This window comes from Anabas testudineus, chromosome 5 (genome assembly GCF_900324465.2).
Source record: "Anabas testudineus chromosome 5, fAnaTes1.2, whole genome shotgun sequence".
NCBI lineage: Eukaryota > Metazoa > Chordata > Actinopteri > Anabantiformes > Anabantidae > Anabas > Anabas testudineus.
In genome coordinates, this window is record NC_046614.1 from 19,507,860 (window position 1) to 19,520,025 (window position 12,166).

Consider the following 12,166-nt stretch of genomic DNA (forward strand, 5'->3'; position numbering starts at 1 on the left):
TTTACCGTGCCACTGGGTTCACGATCTCACTAACGTGCTGTTTCAGAACTAAACCCATGAGTGAGCTAAAATATGATCATCCTACCCCTTCCTCAAACACAGGTCATAGCCACTATACGCTCGACCTTTATACATGTACCATAATTCCTCCTGGCTTAGTGCAGTAGCTTTGAATGGTCCCTGTGTTACCATAACTTTGAATGATGTGTTTTTACCTCATTCAGACCTGTTCTTACAGTTGTTGGTATAGTAAGAGCTGAGTTTACAGCCTCTCTGTATACTGTCTTGAAATAGATTAAAGACACAATGGAGAGAAACACAGCGGTTTCTGTCTCTTTAAGATGTTGATGGCTTCTCAGCTGCTCCCTCGAGTTCGCTGGCCTTCCTTAGGCCGCCGGCCAACTGCCATGTTACTGTCAAGTGTTTGCAGAAATGCCAGCAAAGCTATTAGTCTAGACCCTTTTCAGCAGACCGCACACTGGGCACTGTGAGCTGTACGTTGATGCGGAGACACAAAGGGTCCGGCCCTATAAAACTACCTAAGACTACTAACCCTAACCCTCTTGATTTCCTGACACATATTATCCCATCTCTCTTAGTTGTCAGGCTACTGTAAGGCAGGACTGAGACAGCTTTGAGCCTGTAGAAATCCACATTGTCTATGGATTATTTTATTTTTAAAATCATTAAAGTCATTTTCAAAATAGGCATGTTTAAATGAAATTACTGTACCTCCGTGTGCCCCCTGGTGCCTCACAGCTGCTTCTTGCTTTGTGTTTGTGTCTCTTGGGGAACAGCAGCATCTGGTGGCTGACTGAGAAGTAACATACATGCTGTTTGAATTATTTTTTCATCTGTTGATTTAGGGAGGTTCACACATTTCAACATCCTCCTGCTACTCACACAGTATAAATGCAAATTTCCCAGTAAAAGGAGCCTTCCTTTCTTCTACTATTAGATTTCCTCAGCTGTCCAGGATTTTCAACCAGAGATCAGCTATGAACTATTCTTTAACTTTTAGGGACATTTTAATTTCCTCAGATCCAGATTTGCACACAGTACACATATTTTTTTGGATACCTCCTCACCTTCTCTCTAAAAACCCTACAAATGTTCACAGATGGTGGGTAGCTGATTAGAGTAATCCCAGTTGAAGGGTCAGGGTATCCTGGTTGTGTGGTAGCCGATGGGGGACTTGCTGCTTTGTTAAAAATCCTCTTAGAAGTCAGGTCATGTGAGCTCTCTGTGGGCTTCAGGATGTGTATGGAGCTTTACTCCAGTGTTTATTAACTGGATGGAGACTAGTAATCACACTTCCTAGTGAGAGATTGTATTATTACTTATATTTACTGTATATTCATGCCATTACACATAGAAAACTCTCACCCAGTCCATTCTCTTTCTTGTGATTGTTCAATAAGCCCAGTATGTGGATATGTTTACAGTGGCATGCAACAGGTTTCATATATGCTGAATAGTCTGCTTCTGCCTTCCACCAGCCCTATCTGTGGCCTTGTGATTTTCTGAATGGTTATTACTGCTTTACTACCAACTTTCCGTCATTGACAGCCAAGTGGTGCTAAACCAATTAGCAGCAAGGGAAAGCTTTGCTCGTTGCTGTCAGGCAGACCTGCTTAGGCCCAGCTCCTATACCTTGTGTGACCCGTAAACGTAACTGTGATACTTTGTATGACAGACGCCTCTGCCTACTGCACGTTTTCTCAGGATTGAGGAGGGTGTAGATTCTCCCTCAGCACTGCAGCTGCAGGTTCAGGTAAATATTAAAAATCTCATTGGTTCCGTTTACACTGGAAACAGTAAATATGTTAAATGTAACCACAGATGCTGCCGTTAGCATGAAGCACAGCTGTCACATGCTGTGACAGGATGGCATGAGTATAAATAAAAAAGGCATGAAAAATTCACATTTAGTTTTAGGTCTCTGCATAATGGAAACATGATAAACAAGTCTTCTCCCTCCTCCAGGAGGTTGTTGGTTTCTCCCGTTGACGTGTTTCTGCAGAGCAGATGGCTTTACACATAAATCCTATTAACAACTTTCTGCTGATGGAGATGAGCAGTGAGCACAGGGCTTTCTCACTCTTTCATTATCTCCACAGAGAAGCCTCCTAACCTCTAAAGAGAAGTGGTGGTAGAGCTGAAGTTGGAGACCACACCATGTCTGCAGAGAAGGTAAAAGGGTGGGGTTGTGGTTTTGTGGATTTTTTTTTTATAGACTTTCAAATAAGATTACTTCTCAGTGTTTATTCAGCTGCCTAGTAATCACATGTAATGATATTTTGAGAGTGAGACCTGACGGATCACAAAAATTACTTTAATAAGAGTCTGTTAACACTTTTGCAATATTTACATTTGGACTACCCATGCAGTCTTTAGAGCTGGCTGTTGCTGGGTTGCTGTGTATTCATGTGACTTTTAAATAGTTTTGTTTTTGTGTCAAATTTTTGTTTGTGATGTGGAATATTTGAGTATTTTTAGGTTTAGATCAAAGACTTCCTGTCTTGAGGACATAGATATGTAAATACTCGCTGACCCAGATGTGAGGTAACTGATTTCTATACTGAAGCATTTGACTGCAGGGAGACAATTCATCTAACTGAGACAATATTCAGACAAAACTGGAAATGATCTCTGTAAGCAGCTACAGTATGAGTTGTCTTCACATCACAGCATAGATTTTTATCTATCTAGTTTATGGAGCTTGTCTGCTGAGAAATGCGTGTGAGAACACTCGTCAGGGATTGAAGGCAATCAGTAATCCAACCACCCAAACCACTTACAGTGCTACTGAGCATTCCCATCAGCTTCTTTCCTTAGCCCCTCTAGCTTTACAGTCGAGCAAATTGTGTACCATCAAAATATAAGCTATAGCTTCTTTGTTGTTTTTACAAAATATGTCATAACACTACATGTAAATACTCAGTGAGCTGCTATAATTAACCAGTATATCAGCCCTTCCTGTATTTACAAAGCAATATAAAGTTTTCTTTAAACTATGTTAATTACATCCCATGATTAATTGTATTCCTCTATGCCTGCAGTAGCCAGGGCCAGCAGCATTTTGACTTTGGGGTATTAGTAACTTGTTGTCAAACAGTAATTCTCCAAAAGCAAACAAACAAAAATAATCTTTGTCAAATGTTGATTACAGTAGGATGATGTAAATGTCAAATGAAATGTCAAAGCTTCACTTATTTCTCTGGGTTGTGGATTGTCTGTGGACACAAATAGGCCTCCATCAATACAGGATCTACCTGTAATAGGATTACCTTCACTGTCTCTGCTGAGTGCAATCACACTGACAGAAGCATGTTCCACTTATTTAGGTCAGTGCTTTAGTCTTCAGTGTCTTCATGCTTTAAAAAATTCCTAGTAAAAACAAAACTGAATTCTATTTTTACTCATTTTTAAATGCACCTACTTTTGGCTTGTTTTTATAATTATAAATAATAATTTTATAGGCATTGAACATACAAAGAGTTATGATTTATACATACAACAGCCTAAGTCCAAAACATTCAACATTGTGCAACAATTTCATTTGTTCTCCTCAGCCATTTCAGCTGGCTTGTTTGTCGTTTCCTTCATTTTTTTATTGTGTTTCATAATTTTGCAGTACATCCGCTAATACATGAAATGTGTGTTTGTGATATGTGACTGTGGTGATCATACAAATCATACTTTTCTTGGAAGAACAAGTTATGTAAAATTGTTACAAAACTTGTTTTGTTTTTTCTTTCTGTCTTATGTTACAAAACTGTTTTGTCAAAAATAGTAAAGTGAGTTATTCACTTCCAGAAATGTACGATTTACATTCATCATTCTTTGTAACCAATATTACCCGTCACTTGGTGTAAATAAACATGACATTTTAAGTCAGTTTACTTGTAGTACTGTAAGTACAAGCTGATATTAGCAGCTTAATGTAAAGCTTCGCCAGAAGCTACATAATTACTGCCTTTGTTAGTACGGTATGACTGTCTTACTGCAGTGGTAATTCTCGTTAATCTTCTTGTTTTCCTTTTGTCCGTACTTTCCTTTGCACATGACTTTGCAATAGTGAGTTATCTTTTACTAAGATGTTTAAATTAAACATTTCCCACAGAAGCCAAAAAAGAAGAAAGAGGAGGCCAATGGTTCAGTGGACGCTAAACTGAATGGAACTGAGGCGAAGCCCAAAAAAACAAAGACCAAGAAAAATGAAGATGTCTCAGAAGACGACAGCCCAGCAATTCAAAGTGAGGAACTTTGAAGAATCAAACTGTGAAATTTTAAGCATTTTATTGAAAGAATACAGCTAATAAGATGATAATTTGGTTATATTGCTATTTGCAATTATCAACGTTATAGATGGAAAAAAAGTGAAGAAAAAGAAACCAGAAAAGGAAAAAGAAGAACCAGAAAAGGAAAAAGAGAAAGAGCCTAAAAAGAAAGCCAAAAGTGCTCCAAAAAAAAAGAAAGGTAAGTAGTTGAAGGCTTCTCCATCAAAGAAAATAATGGTACAGTTTTCAAGGCATTTTGTTGATGTCAGGCTGTGTGAAGAGCTTGGAGATAGCTCATCTCTAAATGTGAACAGATTTTAAAAACGACCCACGAACAGACTACAACTAGTTTTATGGAAATGTTTCTCTTTCTTTAGATTCAGGCACTGATGATGACGATGATGACGACGACAATGAGGACACCCCCAAAAAGAAAACTAAGAAGAAGACCACAAAGGACAGTTCTCCCTCTGCAAGTTCTGCCAAAGAAAAGAAATCTAAATCTAAAGGTACAGTGAGAAGTAGAAAACAGCTTTCTAATGACATTAGCAATGTACCCGAAACAACGGTTTTAAGACCAGACGGTGTTGTTAAGAGGATTAGATGATTTTATTGTGTAATGGTGAGTGAATGGAAACACTGACTTTGTAGCAGTGACTACCTTTCCCTTAAATAATTAACTCTGGAAAGTGTAATTACACCTACTGCAACACTGACAATTTTCTTTAATGTTGTTTAACATTTGTGGTTAAATCTACAAAGATCATTTGGCTGGATGGACTGTTCTGTGTATCACTTTTACTGGAGAAAAACATTAGTTTTTCCAAACAGTAGAACAAACTCTCACTTAACATAACTTTAATTAACAAACCAGCTGGCTAATTCACCAACCGCTGTCTAAACAGACTTAATAGTTTAGTGGGAGTTGATTCTAGGTTTGGTTTAAAGATTATTGGTTTCGAGTGAGACGTTACAGCATTTGGGTGAATTGTCATCACATTTACAACAGATAAACTTTTTTTCATTTTGCGTTATTATCAGATCAAAACCTGTCCTGTACGTTGGTTTATGAAAAAAGGTACCTACTAAACATACACTAATAGCATTCCCATCAGCCTCAGCTGTTTCTGTTTAGTGTTCATTAACAAATGTTAGCAAATGTTGATGGATTTTTTAAACATACCTGTTAAACATCGGTGTTACTGTGAATGTTAGTATGCTGACATTGGCCATAATACAGCCTTGTAGAGCTGCTACAGCTGTACTCCCTGTTTTATGCACGTATCTACAGATTTCTGTAGCAGCAGTTTTACCAGTAATTACAATGAATGAAATTCAAGTGGTCTAGTGCATCCAAACAGTAACTTAAGTTTCTCAAGACAGATTCTCTCAACCTACATCACACTGGATTGCAGATGAAGTGAATTTCAGAAATACCTGCACAAACTTGTGTTTGTAGCTCCCTGCTCTGTTCATGGTAACCAAAGAAATACATTATATTATATCAATAATTTAATTTATGCACTGAGCTATGTCAATATTTTTATAACTACTTTAGAAGGTTTACTTTGCTTTTTTTAAATTAATGTATGTTAGTAAGTATAACTAAAAATCTGAATTTGCTGCAAAGAAAACACTAACAATTATTAATTTGGTAGTGATATTTCTCTAATTAATGAGTCACATGACTACTTTTCTTGGACAAAGCCACAGAAATACATAATAGTGTTAAAAACTTTATGTCACTACCTGAATGTCAGGTGCCTGAGTTTTAAAAGAACCAGATTGGTGGAGACCAAAATTAGAGACTAAAATGTGCTTCTGCTGCTCCCAAGTGGCCAATTCAGGCATATAACTTAAGACTTACTATAATAGCATATAAAAGCATATAGTCACACTGTACATGTAGATGAAAGAGGGCTAATCAATACAATATTTACCAGCTACTAGATCTTTTTTGAGGAATTAGTACATGCCGAAGTTCTTATTTAACTGTGCATTTAAACCATTAGTTCATTGATGCCAAAGCTATACAGACAACACAAACAGCCCAAAGCCATGATGTGAGAGAACGTTTGGACATATTTGTCATAACAAGAGACACTGGAAAAGCAAGCGCTGATAGTAGCATGACTGAAGTGAGGTTTGGACGGCACAATACTTGTGCCACTAGATTTGAGAGAGGAATTTGGCATACGTTTGCCAAAAAGTACATTAACACTCCACAGCAGTATGGGCAAAATGTTTTATTTTGGACTGACAAAACTAAGATTAAACTATTTGGAAAGGACACACAGCTGTACATCTGATGTAAAAAGGGAACTGCACATCTTCATGAAAACATCATCTTAACTGTAAAATATGATGGAGGAAACATCATGATTTTTTGGATGTTTCTTGCCACTGTATCTCTGTGATACATTCCAAGTAATTCACTCCAATTTTCATCTGCCTATAAACAAAATATTTGCAGATGATATCAGTCTACTTCTCAGTGTGCTTTGGCAGCTTTTTGCCACGTATTTTGCCAGCGATAAAAGACGTGACCCTAACCTACTAGCTAGATGTGACGCCTTAATCAATCTCACAGTCTTAGAATTTTATAATGCAGATGGGAGAAATAGTGAAAAGTTATTTCACAATGAGCACACACAAAATGAGGATTGCATGCTTAGAATGTTTCTGTTATCATCTCAAATCTTTGCATGGTGATTTTGGAGCTTGCTTCACACTCTTCTCCAAGTCCATTTGCCTTTGAAAAAAAAATCTTTCCCACGTGATTCTACAGTTTAGTCATATTCAAAGATAGTATGATTTTAAAGTTTGTTTGTCATTTTTCAGAGGATAAAGATTCTGATGGAAAAGAAAAAAAGTCTAAGTTGAAAGAGAAGGATAAGAAGAAGGAACCTGCTTCGATGTTTCAGATAAATGGAGAAAAAGACTCAAAAAGCAAGAAGAAAGGTGATAACATCTTTGATAAACTTTAAAGTTTGCCCTTTACTGCATAATTGATACTTAAATAAATCAAAGAATATATAAAGTGTGCTTTATTTGAATATATTCACATCTGTTTCTTGAGCAGCTGTGAAATCAGACAGTGACGACAGCGAAGAGGAGACAAAGTTGACCAAATCGAAGAAGAAATCCACTGCTAACTCTTCATCTATGTTCCAAGCATCAGCAGAGAAGGACAAAGACAAGAAAACAAAAAAGAAAGGCAAGTTTTCCAATAATGTTTTCCTCTGTTTGAGAAGTTGATCATTAAATAATAAATCAATTGTCTGTTTCAGGAAAGGTGGAAGAAAGTGATGATTCTGACTCAGAAAAAGAAGACAAATCAAAGAAGAAAAAAGGCAAAGGGAAGAAGAAAAAGGTATAATCCAACCCACAAAAGAACAAGAAAGAAAACAATGAAATATTTATTTTCATTGTGAATGAGCCAGGCAGCAAACATTAATGGATTTAATCAAAATCTACTTTAGGCAAGATCTCCATCACCTGACATCGAGTTTGACAACTTGGAGAAGTTTGTACTGCAGCCAGCTCCGCAGGGCATCACCGTCAAATGCAGAGTGACACGAGACCAGAGAGGAATGGATAAGAGCCTCTACCCTATATATTACCTTCACCTAGACAATGAAAAAAAGGTTAGACTTTATAGTTACTGACTGATTCTAACTTTAGCAGAAGTATAAGTGAGCAGTATAAGTCAACAGAGAGCTAGATTCAGATCAAACAGAGAACAAAACTCCTGCTAACGTGGACAGTTTCCAGTATAGCTGGGCATTTGATTACTCTTTATTCTTTTATTTATTTATCATAGACATTCTTGTTGGCTGGGAGGAAAAGGAAGAAAAGCACTACTTCTAATTACCTCATCTCAATTGATGCCACAGACTTATCAAGAGGCGGAGAGAATTTTGTTGGAAAACTGAGGTACGGTGTGAAATTTATTTAGTTTGTTCAAAGTTATCTAATAAATATGCTGTAAGTTTTCAATTCATTAATTTCTTTTATCTGTGACCCAGGTCAAATTTAATGGGGACTAAATTCACAGTGTTTGACAATGCACTGAATCCAGACAGAGCTCTTCCAGACATGTCTAATGCACGGCAGGAGTTAGCAGGCATCATCTATGTAAGTCATTTTACAGCTGGTAATAATCTGTGGTGCTGCTCATCAATAGTGTTTTAGTCTACATTTAGTTTTATAAACAAACTGAAAGTGTGAAAGTGGAATTCTGATTTCATTCTTTCTGGCATCAGGAAACAAATGTTTTAGGAATGAAAGGGCCTCGTAGGATGACGGTGATCATTCCAGGAATGAACAAGGACAGTGAGCGAGTCCCACTCCGACCAAGAACTGTAAGATTTCAGTTTGTTCGTTCATCCTTCATTTGTAAAACTTTACTTTTATTTGACTTTATTTTTACTTTAATGCTTTCTCTAGAACATAGTGTATAAAACCAAACTTATAGCAGTAGGGGAGATAAACAGAAGCCAGGAGCCTTAGAAGTCAGAAGGATGGCCATCTCAACAGCACTCCATCAATCAGGACTTTATGGTCGAGTGGCTAGACAGCAGCCACTTTGACTAAAAGGCAGATGACAGCTTACTTACTAGAGTTTGATAAACAACATTTAAAGGACTCAGAGCTTAAGGAAAAAGATCCCCTGGACTGGCACAATGCCACACATATTACAATGCCCAAAGAGAAGCTTGATGATGGCAGCATCGTGCTTGTGAGGCTTCACAGACAGGGAGAAAAAGTAAAATATAGAAAGATGTGTGAAGAAATCTTTCTTCCACATGAGACTGAGGACAGTTTACCTTTCAACAGTGTCCCTAAGCATTCAGTCAGGACAATGCTGAACAAAAAAGTGGATACTGTATGTTTATATACTTCTAAACTATGAGATGACTCATTAGGAAAATCAGAAGTTCTTCATATGCAGAGTGTCAACAAATGCTATCCATACTGCCCACAGCTTGATTTATGGTATGTTGTCTGTTTATTATGAGAGCAACACATGCCCAATGTGGAAACTGTGTGGAAACAATTATTTGTTGGTGTTCATTGACTTTGTTATGCCAATTCTTTGCAGGACTGTGACGGCTTGTTGATAAGATACCAGAACAGAAGGTTGGACAATCTGATTGAGCTCCACAACAAGACGCCTGTGTGGAACGACGAAACTTCGTCTCATGTGCTCAACTTCAATGGCAGGGTCACGCAGGCCTCCATCAAGAACTTCCAGATCGTCCATAGCAAAGACTGTGAGTATCTGTCTGTCAGATCTATTGGTTTTGTTTCCACTGTGAAACTGTACAAATCTGAATTAACAGTCAAATTATCATAACAGTCACATGTTTTGTCATCTCTGATCGACACCGTATTGAAACGCCCTCTTGCCTTTTTTCAGTGGACTACATTGTGATGCAGTTTGGACGGATAGCTGATGACATTTTCACGCTGGACTTCAACTACCCTCTTTGTGCCGTGCAGGCCTTCGCCATCGCACTCTCTAGCTTTGATGGCAAAATCGCCTGTGAATAACAGAAAGCTTCCCGGTTGTATGTTCATACTGAAACGCAACACACCCACACGCCATCAGACCAGCCCATGTGTTTGAAAATGCCTTCAACGCTTCCTGTTATACGCAGCGATAACTAATAGTGGGTCCTTGAATGTGACAATACCTGCTGTTGCGTTGTTGCTTTTATGGGTGTGATTCCCTCCAGGAAAAAAAAGTCATGATCTGATCTGACAAAGAACGGCACAGTAGAGTCCAGGAAACATCTGAATTTCTGTGAGAAATGAAAGAACTCCAATACCCGGTGTTACAGGTTTAGAGGATGGTTGAACACGTCGTTGATGAAGGTGTTCCAAGATCAATAACATCTTTTAAAGTCATGTTTGGACTATGTGCTGTGTTACTGCATTGTTTTTCTGTGTATTTAACTATACTTAAAACACCAAAAATGAAATTACAGCTACACTATCTGAGACATCGGTTTGTACAAGCGACACACTGTTAGTCTGATAAAATAAAACTTTTATTTGAAGCTTGAACCTCAAACGATTAATTGGCCACAGTTTAGTGACACTGAAAGATCAGTTCCAGGTATTAGGTTTTGGTAAAATAACAAAAGTACATATGTTTTTAGTTTTTGATAGCTACTGTTAACAAGAATGTTTTTACAGAATATTCAGCCTGATTTAGTTCATACTTTTATCAGCCTCTAATTTCTGGGTCTGTTTTGACCTCCTGTAGATTTTTCTACTTATGTGATTTGTGGTTCGAGTTTCGTGTAAAATGTATTTATTTTTCTCAACACTGCCATTTCTTGCACTTCGAGGATATTATCATTATAATCATGTTTAATAAAGCATGCAAACTGAGTTACCTTTAAGTCAGGATTTATTTTTTAAATAATATCTGTCTTTCCTTGTTTCTCACTTACTGTGTGTGTGTCTGTGGCCCAAAAGTCTTAAACTTTACATTGTTATAGAAGGAATTCATGGATTTGGGACATTTAGCAGCCAGGTAGTGTAGACGCATATCAAAAAACAAAACACAGTGTCTCTGGTTTAATTAAATTTGTTAACCCTGAAAGTGCTTGGATTTTGCAGACAATCACCCCCTTTAAGTCTGTGCTGTACTCTAAGCTGCCCTTAAATATGTTTTTGACAGTATCATCTTCTGTGAGCACGCAGCTGGCAGACAATCAGAAAGATTTCTAGCAGTCGCAGGTTTTGGGAGACACCCACGCCTTTCTCTAGTAGTAACCTGACATGTCGAGAGCAGCTTTACTTAGGATGAAAAACCTGTTTGAGTTGAGGGCCTTCGGAGTAAGTGAGAGGTGTGTATTCTGCCTGAACCTGCTCAGGCAGTTGTCCAAACTCGCAAATTAAATGAAGCCTGAAGCTGGCAGCTCATCAGGACAGATGCTGTAGGATGAGTTCTTCTTCCCCCCATTGTTTTTTTTTCTGTTACGTGACTTCCAGCCTAACAACCTCCAAGATTATTGTTGTCATTCGTACACACTAATACTTGTGTTGTGTAAGTTTGCCAGTTTCTGTATATACAGTAGTTCTGCTTCCATTGTGCCAGTGGTGAATAAATACATATACTGTTTAAACAATGCAACCATGCTGTTGTCCAACAGAAGGAGCTGTTGCTGGATGGAGATGTGTTCAAGGAATAAGTTTTCTCTACTGTCATGCACACATTTTCAAGAACGTAAAGCTTTTATTCAATAAATAATCACTAAGTATGACTTAGAATGAACTATTTAGTAGACTGTTTTTGGAACCCTCTGAAGAATTTAAAGTAAAAATAAAAAACATAGAAGTATAAAGGTCTCAATAAGGAGGAGTTTCATGTGTCCAGGGAACTTAATCAAAAAGGAAAGTTTGAAACCCTCTTTAAAAGCAGTGAGGGTGTCTGCGTCCTAAACCTGAACTGGGAGCTCGTTCCACAGCAGAAGAGCTTCATAACTAAAGGTCATGGCTCCCGTTCTACACTTTAGGAACTCTAGGAACCTCAAGTAGACCTGCACTGTAAGAACAAAGTGCTCTGGATGATACGGTTGATGATATGAGTTCCTTAAGATATGATAGCGCTTGATTATTTGGTGCTTTGTAGGTAAGAACAAGGATTTTAAATTGGAGCCAGTGGAGAGAGGCTAATTAGGAGTGTTTAGTCCAATGCATACACATAGATATTTTATATGTTTTTCTTTCCCTTTTCTATGAAAACGGTTTGGAATCGGAAAGACTATGACAACTGGAGTGATCACTCTGAAAGTTTGTTGGTTTGTTGTAGAATTGGATTAAAAACAACTACGAGAAACTTGAATTGTGATTTGAGAAGTTTATTT

The 12,166-nt window shown here is 37.7% G+C and overlaps 1 protein-coding gene across 1 annotated transcript; it reads left to right on the forward strand.

Annotated features, from left to right (window-relative positions):
* The first annotated feature begins 1,642 nt into the window (after positions 1-1,642).
* On the forward strand, positions 1,643-10,635 carry LOC113154645 (tubby-related protein 1-like). Its single transcript, XM_026348954.1, has 14 exons — positions 1,643-1,774; positions 2,121-2,193; positions 4,127-4,259; positions 4,372-4,482; positions 4,661-4,792; positions 7,125-7,244; positions 7,366-7,500; positions 7,574-7,656; positions 7,766-7,930; positions 8,107-8,219; positions 8,312-8,420; positions 8,549-8,647; positions 9,388-9,559; positions 9,706-10,635. The coding sequence occupies exons 2-14, from the start codon at positions 2,179-2,181 to the stop codon at positions 9,837-9,839; spliced, it is 1,521 nt and encodes a 506-aa protein (XP_026204739.1). The 5' UTR covers positions 1,643-1,774; positions 2,121-2,178; the 3' UTR covers positions 9,840-10,635.
* Positions 10,636-12,166: the final 1,531 nt, after the last annotated feature.